Source organism: Lipotes vexillifer, unplaced genomic scaffold, assembly GCF_000442215.2.
Source record: "Lipotes vexillifer unplaced genomic scaffold, Lipotes_vexillifer_v1.1 scaffold463, whole genome shotgun sequence".
NCBI classification, from domain to species: domain Eukaryota; kingdom Metazoa; phylum Chordata; class Mammalia; order Artiodactyla; family Lipotidae; genus Lipotes; species Lipotes vexillifer.
In genome coordinates, this window is record NW_006779398.1 from 1598020 (window position 1) to 1611664 (window position 13645).

The 13645-nt window shown below is 38.9% G+C and overlaps 1 protein-coding gene across 2 annotated transcripts in view; it reads left to right on the forward strand.

The window, feature by feature from the left end:
• The window catches only part of LAMA4 (laminin subunit alpha 4), a 152367-nt gene that overhangs the window by 30106 nt on the left and 108616 nt on the right, over positions 1-13645 (forward strand). For both annotated transcript variants that reach the window (XM_007452592.1, XM_007452593.1), the window contains one exon: positions 10678-10779. In XM_007452592.1, the coding sequence (XP_007452654.1) occupies positions 10678-10779 (102 nt within the window). The remainder of the gene's footprint in view (positions 1-10677; positions 10780-13645) is intronic.

The window sequence follows — 13645 nt, forward strand, 5'->3', positions numbered from 1 at the left end:
TCTTGGTAAATATCTCAGAGGAAGAGTGCAAACTCTATGAGGCAACAGTATACAAAGGGTGATAGGAGGTGGGATCAGTCTCACTCAGGTGGAGGCAATAAGGGGTGCATTGTGTACAGAGAATTTTAAAACAATAATAAAACTTACTAAACCACAGTCTGCTTTTTATTAGCACCGTGTGCCAGCAATTCTAAATAATGTCCATGACAACATTCTCCTCCCTGAGAAATCTTTTGTTGTCTAAGTTCTAAGCAGTCGCTGTGGTAACTGTTGAGTTTTAATAATATAACAAATACGTAAGCTTCAACTTAGCACATTCCAGTTACTTAACCTTGATAAACATGGTATTCTACACAGAAATTAATTTGGAGAACATCCAGTCCTACTGTCCACATAGATAGAGATACTCATTTAGAGAGTAAATTTATAACAGATCAGAATTGTGTAAGGTCGTTTCTAACTTGAGACTCTAACCTCTGTGATACTTCATTTACCTCCATTTAAACCATAGATTTGAAATAAACAATGATGGCAAAGTGCTTGTAAAAAGGAAGAGATAAAACATGAGTTCTTAAACTTTGTCATTCTATATGCAAACCATTCTCTGATCCTTGCAGAGTTCACTCTTTTGGAAGCATTTCCAAAAACTACATTAATGCAAAATACATTCATGTGATTTAAAAGCATTAATCCATTACTTTTTCCCTTTATGTTCCATAATCTTTATCATTAACTGAGATATAAAGAGAAAAACAGATTGGGGAGAGAATATAATAAGGTCAGTGTGGGATACATTTAACTCCATGTGCCCACAGAGCTGGAGAAGGACTTATCTAACAAGTACTTGGAAACAAGAGTGTGGACTAAAAGAGTGAGATTCGGGTTATGTAGAGAGTTTGGGGAGTTACCAGAATATAAATGGAGGCTGAAACTGTGGCAGAGGTTGACCTCACCCAGCAAGAGTGTGTTGATAAAAAAGAGGGATACCGAGGTTATCTCGGGCAACACCTACAACGCAGGGGCAGCAGAGGAAAAGGAACAACCTACCTTCCTTCCCCCCAAATGCTCCCCCCACAGATACTGAGAAAGAGAGGCAGGAGAAAAACCTAAAGTGGGAGTTGTCCTGCAGAGAGAAGAGAGAATTTCAAGGAGGGAATTTCAAAAATATTAAGTACTGGAATAAGAACAAGTAACATTGGAAAAGCAAAGCCACAAAGACATCACCTGACAGCTTTGCCAGGGCAGTTTCAGTGGCACCATGGAGACAGAAACTGGATGATGGATAGAGGCATAGGTTGGCATGAAGGAAGCAGAGCCAGTGTGATTGAGTTCTCACTCACCAAGCCTGGCTGGGCAAGAACGGAGGAAAATGAAAAAGAGGCACAGCTGAAGGAAGGTGTTCTTAGAATCTGATCCTGGGGGAAGAAGTCAGGGCTCATCCAACACAAGACCCAGCGCTTAACTGTACTCTGCTTCTCCTCATCCCTGTGGGTGCAAAGAGATGGGTGGCATGTGAGGGAGGGAGGCTAGGTGATGGGACAGAGCCTGCTGGCCACAGGTGTGTAAGCCCCAGAGCACAGATAGAGGGCTAGTCTTTCCTAACAACAAGAGAAGCACTACCTCCTCTGAGGTGGGCAGAGGACATCAGGATGAGTCAAGATAAAGACCAATTTTGAGAAAGAGAAGAGAGATAGATAGTATGAGATTTTCTACCCAATGACCTCCATTTTCTCATCAAAAGAGGAAAGATTATCTCCTGAGAATAAATGGGTAGAGTAGAGATTTGGGATGCATTTCTCCTTTCCTACTAATTCACCATAGCATTTCTTCAGTGATGCACAGACCCACAAGGAAGAGCATAAAGAATGACAGGTACTGCCAGTCACATTTTGCTTCACATCCTGAATGGTCCAGTGTGAAGGTAGCAATGAAGTACACAGGGCACCTCAAGACAAAAACAGGTTCATCTACTAGCAATGGGAACTGACAGAATACCCTAACCAGAGAACTCGCCTCAGGAAGCACTGCTGCCTTCCCTGGGCATACTGAACAGAAGCCATAGTCAGTTTATAGACAATTAAACTTCCCAATTTCTTATAAAAAGTAATGGTAATTTAGGCAGACATTTTTAATCCTGTGGGCTATTAAATGGTAATGATCAAATCAGAATATCTATAAGGAGCACTTAGCTCAGTGCCTGGTGTCTGTCAATAAATATTCGCTGTTATTATTCACAAAAACCAGTTGAAGAGGACAGAGTTGCCTGTCATCTCACAACACTGATTCCTACTAAGCGGTTAAGGAGTCATATCAAAATCCCCTAAACCTTGTAACTCTGAAGTCATTCCTCTCTCCTTGCTCTTAAGGCTAGCCCTTGTGGTCCGCATCTCTTCCTTTCTTGGAAATGTGTCCATGGCATTTGCCCCAGTAAATTAAATAAAACTGAGTCAGTTTTCAGATATAGAAAAAAAATCTTGCAGAGGCTATGTTGTGTAACCATAGCCTGGAAGGCGAGGAGTGAAAAGCACAAGCCAGTTACATGAGGCAATGTGAGGAGGACCCAGAGCAGAAAGCCAGATGTTAGCAGATTTCTTTTTTTAAGAAAAATCAAAGGAAAAAAGGCACTGCTAAAGCCCCATTACATTTTATAAGTGACAATCACCACTATAAATGAGCAACTTATAAAGTGTTTTAAATAACTTTTCAAGGAGAAAATTAAAGAAATTTTCATCAGTATTAATGAACATAATCATCCTCCAATCCAACACTTCAAAAGGAAAATCTTTATGGCTTTAGGGCTCTAAACTTTTCTTGTTTGATCCTTTTAGTTTTACAACTAAAGAGAGCTATTTATTAGCAAGTGTGGTAAGTACTTCATCACAGCCTGAGTCTGTTGGTATCTAAAAGTCCAAATAAGCATTTGATCAAGTGCAGGGCTTGATCAAGTGCAGAACAGTTATCTGAGACCTTTGAGTGGAGCGCTGGTTTCCACGCCCAAGAGAATACCCAAAAGACCCATAAAGAGTGCTGAGGAATAGCCACATAAATGTAAAGTAAATGCCATGATGACTATCACTCCCCTCTACAAAATTAAAGGACCTGGCTTAACTGTGGACAAGATAGCAGTGCTGTGCTCCTCAGAATTCCTCGGGACCTAAATCATTGTCTCTAATTCATTTGGTGATTAAACTGAGGGCTGGAGTGTTTTGCAAGTTTGCCACGGAATGGCAGATAAAGTTCCCAAGCAATAAGCACAAAGGTAGCTCTAAGAGCCAACTAGGAGAAACCAGTACCATAGTTTGTGTTCAGCTGATACCCCAGCTTTATTTATGCCAATCCTAAGAAAAAATATCTCTGAACTGGATAAACCCCTGAGGAATGTTGAAACCACTTTCCTAATCAAGCTATGGTGAAATCACTGTCAAAATCTAAAAATTAACTTCGCCTATTGAAATGTGGGGAATTTCAATTACGCAAACAAGAGCTTAAAGAGACACAAGGGAGGGTACATGGGTAATTCTCTCTATATTCAAGTAAAGTCAATCAAGAAGGCAACTTGCTAACTGTAACCCACTGCATAATGCGTTTTAACTTATTTTGGCACTTCCATTATAGTTTTGTATATGAACAATCAAAACATGTTAAGTCCTACCAGAAAAAATACAGAGGCAAAGTTATCAATAGCTTAATTCGGGACTGCTTTCCATGTCAGATACTTTATCTTTTATTTTTACAGACACAGAAAAAAATAGCCTTTGAAATACCTACCCGTGTAATAAATTCATATGTTCTTAGAAGTCACTCCTCCTCAGCAAAGGCTAAATTGATATTTTTAAATAGATTAAATTGAACAATTGGTTCCTATTAGAAGGTCCCTGAATACTATCGGATTCTTAATTCTGCCCAAGTTTTAAGCAGATGGAAGTCAGCATTGTGTAAGATCCAGAGACTCTGAGTAAAGGCACAAAGCTTTAGCTCCTAAGTGAGCATAACATTCAATCTTAAGGTGACTAAATTTTAAGGTGACTAATACACTAAAACAAAAAATGGAATTCACTGAAACTAAAACTAGAGCTGAAATCATTGTTGCCTGGAAACAAGAGAACAGTGGATTGATTATACCCATACAAAAACCTAAGCAGAAAGATAATTGAATGTGGGCTGCTAAATTTGAAGAATACTAATTTGGAAGGTAGCAATGACTCTGGATACAAATGAATGAATTCAGTGAGGTTTTTGTTAAAGCTTTCCACATTAAGCCTTAGTAAATTAATGCAAAAGTTGATGAATCAAAATTTTACAAGTCTAATTCAGAAAGCAAGATGAGTCGATATTTGTAAAATGTTTGTAGATCCTTGGTTGAAGACACAATGCAAATATCTATTCCAATTTTAGGTCAAATCCTATTAGAATAGGCACAGGGCTGTGGTGTGTGCTCTCTATAATGAATTTTATTATAATAATTCATTATTTTTGTTGGAACTGGAGATTAGAGTCTGTTTCTCTCTGGGACATCAAGTACCTACTCAGAGATCTCAAGATGTGTCTCACACCCTCAGGTGACAACTTCAGGCCCCTCCTAAATCTGGTCAATTTTTGCTATTGTTAGTTTATTTTAATGGGTGATTGGAGACCTCAAATTCCTAAAGAATGCTATTAGAGCATTTAAATTGTTTAGTCAATTGGGCTTTTCAACAGAAATTCTGAAGGTCTTAGACATTCACTATCTATGTGAAAGTAGTGGCTTGTGGCCAATTAACTGGCTCCTCTGTGACAATATTTGGAAAACACAGTGAGATTTTTATGAGTTTTTAACTTAATATTACTTTGCTTGGTATTCACTTTATTTGATAACTCCAAGAGATTTTTAGAAGTTTGCCACACCCAAAGGATGCAGACTGGACTATACTTCAAAAGAACACAATTTAAGAATTTTTAAGAAAATTCAAAATATGTTCTGTATGATGACAGTATTGTTGGTTTAAGTCTAGTGTTTTCAAGGAGACTTCTTTGAATGAGGACAAAAATGATCAATCAGCTGTATAAATGCTATCCTTTTTGTTAAGAAACAATCTTAATTACAATTACATCTAGTGAAATAATTAACATTGTGATTATACGATGAACCTCTGGAAATAACGCCTTCTTCAAGGATATCAACATATATATACACTGTCATTTCCAGTTCCTCTAAATATAAGTGGCACATGGATACACCACACTAATTTCCTCCTAAGTTCTATCTAGTTCTGATTTCTATAAATATAAAATTAGTCAAGTAAACATATACTTATTTTTACTCCAAGCCAGACATCACCTAATCATAACAAAGTAAGCAAATGTCAATTTTAACTCTTATTCTTCAAAGGCAGAAGTAAATATTATTGATTAATCCAATCTCAGTGTCAGAGCAGGAGGCAAACTGTAGTAACAGAGTGGTTTAAGAGTGGAGAGCTGTAAAAAGTCTACAAGTGATTTAGTGGAAAGCAAAATGACAATGTGGCTGAAATAAGTTGTTTAAAAAGTAAATATTCCAACGTAGGGGTAAAACAGGAATAAAGACACAGACCTACAGGAGAACAGACTTGAGGATATGGGGAGGGGGAAGGGTGAGCTGTGATAGGGCGAGAGAGAGACATGGACATATATATACTAACAAAAGTAAGGTAGATAGCCAGTGGGAAGCAGCCGCATGGCACAGGGATACCGGCTCTGTTCTTTGTGGCTGCCTGGAGGGGTGGGATAGGGAGGGTGGGAGGGAGGGAGACAAAGAGGGAAGAGATATGGGAACATATGTATATGTATAACTGATTCACTCTGTTATAAAGCAGAAACTAATACACCATTGTAAAGCAATTATACCCCAATAAAGATGTTAAAAAAAAAAAAGTATTCCCATTCAATGGTTTTTATATATTAATGACTGTATATATTTTTAAAGAATTTTTTCTGGGGCTTAAAGGAGAGATTTTACATTTTTAATTCATTTCAGCCTGCTGTGGATTGTTTATAACAGCAAAAAATTGGAAATAACCTAAATGCCCAACAAGAAGGGTTTGGTTAACATATATTAATGGTACACCAGCAGGTTAAGAGCTCAAATGTGGGAGTCAAACAAAGAATCTAATTTCTGAGTCTACCATTTCTTATCTGTGTTACTTGGCCTGAATAACAATTCCTGTAAGCCACACAGACCACATCTGCAAAACGAAGGTAACAGAACTTACCTCATAGAGCTATGGTGGGGTAAAAATGCAAGACCTATACAACATGACCAACGCAGTGACTTAGCATGATAAATATTTATGCTCAATTACTTAAAATGTAAATTAAATAAAATTTTGAATTTTATTTATTTATTTACTTATGAGGGGCAGCATGGTATAGTAGAGAAACAAAAAGATTTGGATCAGTCTGAACCTCTTATAAACCTATGTGACATTGGATACATTTCTAATCTTCTCTGACTCTCAGTTTGTTCATTTCTAAAATGCAGGTACTTATACCTAATTCACAGGGTTGCTGTGAAGAGCAAATACCATAACATGGATAAAGTACTTATCACAATACTTGGTACACAGGCTCTCAGTAAATGGTAACCATATTATAGTTATCATCATCATCATTATTGTCATTATTATCCTTATTATTATTATCAATTTTTTAAAGGTTGTGGCACCATCCCAGAAGATACAAATCTCCCTGAGTGCTCTCTAAATCACCCACCCACGTGTTTATACAGTTGTCTGCCGTAGGTCAATCTCATGTGGGCAAGAGGGTTCAGGGTGGCATCTAAAAATTGACTGTAAGACTCCTCTTGCTTACACACACACATATATAATACATAAACACATCTTTGTTTAGTAAATTCTGGAGAATATTTCCAAAGAAAGCACACAGGTATTATTCTCCTTGTGAGAAGACTATTCAGCTTTCACAGGCCTCTGAATAGCACAGGTCTTAGAATTACTTAGAGAAAAGATTGTTAACCAAGAGCAAAACCAAAAAATAGCCACACTTTCATTCTTGAAAATATCTACCTTTTAATATTATGACAAAGGTCAATTTTGCCAGTTCCTATAGAATTTCAAGAAGAGATTCAGTAAAACTTAACAGAACTTTCTGGGGAAAAGTGATGAAATGTTTTTACATAAAAGAAACAACCTTAAACAGCTCTTCCTGAGGATACTCAAGCTTCTTTTGAACCACTTAACAATTTACCATTTCAAGGAATCCTCTAAAGTTCTACAACACAAGGTCCAAGGTATCCAGTGCATGGGCTCTAGTAATGACATCAGAAGCTCCCCATACCCAGGGCTTCCATTATTCCATATGGTGCCTTTATGTGAATTTTAAAATGGTGTCTCCTCTCTGGATAGATGAGTTAGAAAATACAATCCTTTCAAGTGTACAAAACTCAGCAAGAAAGGAGCTGGCCAGGCTTCCAACAACCCTGTCCCTGCCTCCCTTCTCTTCCCATCTCCCACAATATGAGACCTGAGCCAAATCATCCTTCACACAAGGTCAGAACCTTCGTCTGGTGGGTAGATAAGTGGATAATGACAGATTCTCAGAGTGAAGTCTCCTCCTAAACTTGGCATAACAAAGATTTCATCTTGTACACAGTCTAGTCAAGGCAGTGGCTGCCTGGACTGTGTTGAGAAACATTGGAGACCCAGTCCAGCACCAGCAAAGAGAGGTGAGTAGATTAGCAGGATAAACCACTGGTTTCCAACAGCACATATACCTCCGATGTCCTGTCCTGGTCCAAACCATTCAAATCACAATCACAAGTTCATTGAGCAATGAACATGTACAAGGTACTGTGACAGGTGCTTTGAAGCAATCCTTCCAAACCTAGTCACACAATGAAATCTTCATGGGGCTTTTTAAAAATACAGATCCCTCAAAATTTTTCAGTAAACCTAAAACTCTTCTAAAATACAAAATCTTCCAATTTTTTTGTGGATTGTTTTCCTATGTTGTGATAATTTTTTTTTTTAAATGAGTCTCTTAATTTAGTCAGGGCCTCAGGCTAATAAGAGATTAGCCACTGTCATATTCACAATTATGCATTTATTCAGGGCAAATCTTAATTTTCTTTGTCTTCGTCAGAAGAAAGAGCTGCGAGAATGCCTAAAAGACTTGCACTACTATCCATTTAAAAACACCCTTTCAGAAATTTGATTCCTTGGGCCAGAGGAAGGTCCTTACTATAGTTGATGGTCAAGTGGGTCTTTTCATGTACTGTTTCCAGGCATCTCTATCAGACTCCCTGCTACCACCAGTGTGCTTTTCTCTTCCAAATACACCTCTAATCTCTGCCCTACTCCGTGGAACTCATAGAAACAGAGACCAGAAGGGTGGTTACAGGGGCTGGGAGGGGAGACAGGGAAACAGGGAGAGGTTGGTCAAAGGGTACAAACTTCCAGTTAAAAGATTAACAAATTCTGGTTATCTAATATATAGCACCTTGATTATAGTTAATAATACTGTATTATACACTTGAGAGTTGCTAAGAGAGTAAATCTTACATGTTCTCACCACAAAAAAGAAATGGTAGTTATGTGACATGATGGAGTTGTTAGTTAATTCTATGGTGGTAATCATTTTGCAATACATATGTATATCAAATCAGCATGCTGTACACCTTAAACTTATACAACGTTATACGTCAGTTATATCTCAATAAGGCTGGGAGGAAGAATTAATTAAAATAAATAATTTTTAAAATACACTATTTTATTTAAAAAAATGTAGATTCTTTGGCTTCACCATCAGAACTATTGAATCAGAAACTCCCCCAATCAGATGTCTGTAACTTGGTCAGTTAGAGAACTCAGAAACCACTGGTAAGGAGGGTCCTGAGATAACTAATACTAAGGCCCTCCCTACTGTTATCCATTCCTTTTATAATTAAAAGCCTCCTAATGTCAAAATGCAGGATGCAACATATTCATGGGTCATCAAATCAATGTTATGTCTTAGGACCAGGTTATATTTTAAAATAAAATAAAATAGAGAAGTTTAAAGTATATGACACATAGTAAGATTAATTACTGTTTTGTGAGTCTTTTTTCTTACTCTTGTTTCTGTGAACTCCTTTTTTCTGTGTACTGCATCACAGTGAAAACATGTATTTCTTGTATTTTGAAACAGAAGTTAGAAGTATGTGAAATTAGATGGTGTGAATTAAATGCTTCCTACTGCAATTTTAGCACCTTTCCCTCTCTTTTGTTCCCTAGTGGAAACTGAGAAAAAGGCTTACCATCAACTATAAAATTTCCATTATAAATTATAAATTGGTCCCTTCTCAGCCTTATTTTGTCTTCACTTAGAAAGACAGAATTTCTTTGCCTTTTTTTCATAGGCAAATGACATTATGCTCTATTAAACTTCCTCCAAATGGAATATGTTAAATTTTAGTTTTAGGACTGTGGGGTTTTTATACTGTTCATGGTGTCTAGTGATTCTTTCTCTACAGAGAAAAAAGCAAGAGGAAATGGGTTTGCATAACACTCTGAGGGACCTCGGCCAGATACAGTGAAAAGTTTCCTGGTAGCCAAGACAGTACAAACTACGAGTCAATGGCGGGTGTGATGGGAACCCTCCTCCTCTGTAAGTTTGTGGAAACCACCCAGATTCTTATCTGTCTGGAATTCTTTAGATGTAAATCTGTCTGACAGACAAGGAGTGGACTTCCAGGCCTATGATGTCATTTCTGCCTTGCAGCATTGAAACATTCCAGAGAAACATAAAATACATATCCATAAGCCCAATGGCATAAACCAAGAACAATCCCACAAAGTTTTTCAAACTGAGCACAAGCGACATTTGGGCAGGGCAATTCAGCAAATGCAAGATCGGTTAACATCACCACAACCCACACCTCTGGGTTTAATTATCTCACCCCTGGAACGAAGGAAAACAATGTGTTTCTCGCAGTTACGAGGACAAATGAAATATAGGAAAAGCGCCCACGAAGGACCTGCTAAGTGTAAGGACTCATTAACTTCCTTACCCCTCCCTTTAAAATTTTAGGATCTGAAAAGCGTATTTTTTTAAGAGCTCAAGTTTATGACAGACACATCTCTAAGTTGTTCTGCCACAGCCAATAATTTCTGAACCCACAGGTCTTTATTCATAGGGAGCGTGATGCAGTGCCTCACCCAAATAGTTTGGATTTGTCTTGTTTCGGATTGGAAGAAAACATTAGAAAATTTCTCCTTCACTGTTACCTAAAATCTTCTTATACTTCCTCACAGTGATAGACTGTGTTAAAGGTGCTCCTGTTCAGCTGAGAAGTGACAGGCGTTCCCGCGGCGAAGGAGAGGAAGCGACGAGGGAGGTCTTGCTGCGCGAACGGCTACGCATCGCGAGAATTGGACGCCATTTGTTCTCGTGGTGTCCGGGCCGTGGCTGGTCGGCCAACCTCTGCAGGAACCCCCGCCCCCAGGACCACCCCGCCCCCCCAAAAAAGGAGTGAAAAAACAGGCAGAAAAGATAAAGAAAATTGGATATACATCATTGAATGGTAGTATAAATAGTTCATGTTAGTATGTTCTGTAAAGAAATATTTAGATCATTTACCAATCAGTTCCTCGTACTCCTGTCAGAAAATGATGGCCAAAATTGATCTTTTCGGTCATGAAGATGCTTTTGTTGTGTCTGTTTCAGAAATGCGACGCAGGATTCTTTTTTACCCAGTCGGGAGAATGTTTGCCCTGTGACTGTAATGGTAATTCCAACGAGTGCTTGGATGGCTCTGGACTCTGTGTGGTAAGTCGGGGTCATCTATCACTTCTCACATATTGTATTGAGCCTTTGCATCTGGGGTGGGGGTAAAATATTCTTCCTGGATGTTTGAGCTACCTAGGAGCAAACTGCTAATCAAGCTTTCTTTTTACTCTTCACTTTTCCTGTAAAACACCTCATATAAACTGCGTATGACTGTAAGTGGTCACCAAGGTGTATGTCTGAATGTGCGTGTACCCCTAGCAGTAACCCCACCACCCTCAGCAGCTGGTTTCCTGTTAACAACCATTGGTGATGGGCTTGAAAATAATACACAGAGGAGGAGATCATCCATCCAAATTCCTCTGTAATAGTACAGTTTGCCATATGTTTGGCTTCACTCCACATAGACAGGAGAATAAAACAGTTGTTTCATAGCCTATTTTACAACTTAAGATAGTCAGGTCTATAGATCAAAATTTAAAAAAAAAAAGGTTTAAACCAAATAGCTAATAAAAATGAAAGCTTTGGCATTATGGCCTTTGTAACTCTGTAATCAAGCCCCCAAAGAATTTTTTTTTTCCTTAACTGAAATGAATTTTCCAATAGACAGTGAAACATGATAGAGATTTATGAAAGAGAATGAGAAACCTTTTAGCAAAAGTATGTGCTACATATTGCCCATTTTTACTAAAGGGACTGACAACCTAGTGAAGATGGGGATTGAAATATTTACCAGAAGTGACTTCAGTAGAGGTCGTAGGAGGTGTTTTTAAAGACTTATGCCTTAAGATCATGTTTTCCTTCATGAGTGATACTATTACACAGCAGTATAACAGTAGAAGTTCCCATGAGGCAAAGAGGCTTTCCAAAACTGCAAGAATATTTTTGCACAAACTGCAAGAATACTTAAATACACCTACCTACCTCAAAATTAGCATAATTGTCTGTATTAAGCAGATAATTTTGATTATAAGTGGTCTTCAAGGTGTGTACTTGAAGGTGTTATTTTACTCATGTATTACGTTAAGATGCAAATTAGAACGTTTCCATTTATTTTAAATCTAACAATTCACATTTTTCTAGGGACAGAATTAAGTTGCAAACACTAAACATTGCTAACTCTTTGTAGTGTTTGTTTAGTCCTGGCGTTTCTGTTTTCCCCTTCCCCCATCTTCTTAAATAACCATTACATCCAGGATGTCCTCTGTAGCAGTGTAGGCACCCGCAGCTGCCAAAGTCTACCCCTTTCTAATGCTTCCATCTCCGGTTTCCTGTTATTTTAATCCCAGTGACATTTGAAAAGAAAATCCCATGGATGCACTTGAACTAATAATGTACATCTCTGATAATTTGACCAATTAAATGCTCTTTGTCATCTAGTTTATTTAAATATAAGACAACAGGGACTAGCCAGCCCATCAGCTGCTGTTAGATAGTAAGATGGAAGACTGAAATAAATTAAAGGGGAAAAATGTCCCTCCTGCTAGTGCCTATGGAGGGCTATGACAAAACTACTGTTCGTTACAATGACCTGGTCACAGTAAGAGCTATCATGGTTTTATCTTTGACCTGGACTTGAGCTTCTGAAGGGGGCGGTCATCACGTGATTCCTTCATAGCTCCTGGGGCATACGAAGTTCTAATAAAAGTTTGCGGGGGCTTCCCTGGTGGCGCAGTGGTTGAGAGTCCGCCTGCCGATGCAGGGGACACGGGTTCGTGCCCCAGTCCGGGAAGATCCCACATGCCGCGGAGCGGCTGGGCCCGTGAGCCATGGCTACTGAGCCTGCGCGTCCGGAGCCTGTGCTCCGCAACGGGAGAGGCCACAACAGTGACAGGCCTGCGTACCGCAAAAAAAAAAAAAAAGTTTGGGGATGGGCTAGGGTGTAAACATTTATATGCACACTCAGGGAAGTTGCCTATCTTCCTGCAATTACTTTGTTCCAAGATAGAACATTAAAGAAAAAAAGAAAATAGCCATCTTACTTCTCAGCTCCAGCCCTGTAGCCCCAGCTCCTTGTCATCATTCAGGGAGCCAGAGAAGACACAGCGGCTCCACCTGAACACCTTGCAATTCACTGTGGGCACCAGAGTTTCAATCAGTTCTTACAGTTTGCCTGGCCTAACTCATTTCTCCCATCTTCCATAAGCAACCAAAAATAAATGGCCTTCTTTTATTTCATTTTGTTTTATTTTGAAGGCTTGTAATGCCTCTGTCTTATCTTCGCCTCTTTGTTTCTAATTCTTCCTCCATTCCCATGATCAATTTCAATTGGACCTTATATTTTACAGACTGATTTTAAGGAACTAAGCCATTTGACAAAATATATAGAGTAAACAAAGTTATGCTACCATTTCAGACATAACAAAAAATCTTAAGAGATTTCTTCACAAGAGGAATGCCAGCTCTTCAAATGCAGAAAGGTGGTTAAGTGAAAAGTGGATTAACTAATGAAATCCAGTATGCATTGGTTGTCTTTCCAAAGGGCCACTTTGCATCTTATCAGAACCGGGGTGTACTGGGCAGGGTTCTCAGTGGAGTCAGCTAGGCAGAGACTTAAAGGCCAGGCAACTCCAGTGGGCATGGCAGACTCTCTAGGAAAGCTCCCGAAAGAGGCATGAGAAAGGATTTAAGGTGTAGAAACAAACAGAAGCAGACAGATGACTAGTGATAGGAATGCCTGGTCACTGATAACCTATAGTTTATCCCCCGATCTAGAGGCTAGGTACAGAGAACCAAGAAGAGACCATGACTAAGGCCAGTTACCATCTAAAGAACTGGTGCTTCATCATTAGGAGAAAGCGTGGAGCCCACTGACCAGAACTAGAGTGGAGAAAATCTGACCTGAAGTTCACCACTGGCACGGGCTCCTCAGGTTCCTATTTTTTTTTTTTTTTTTTTGCGGTACGTG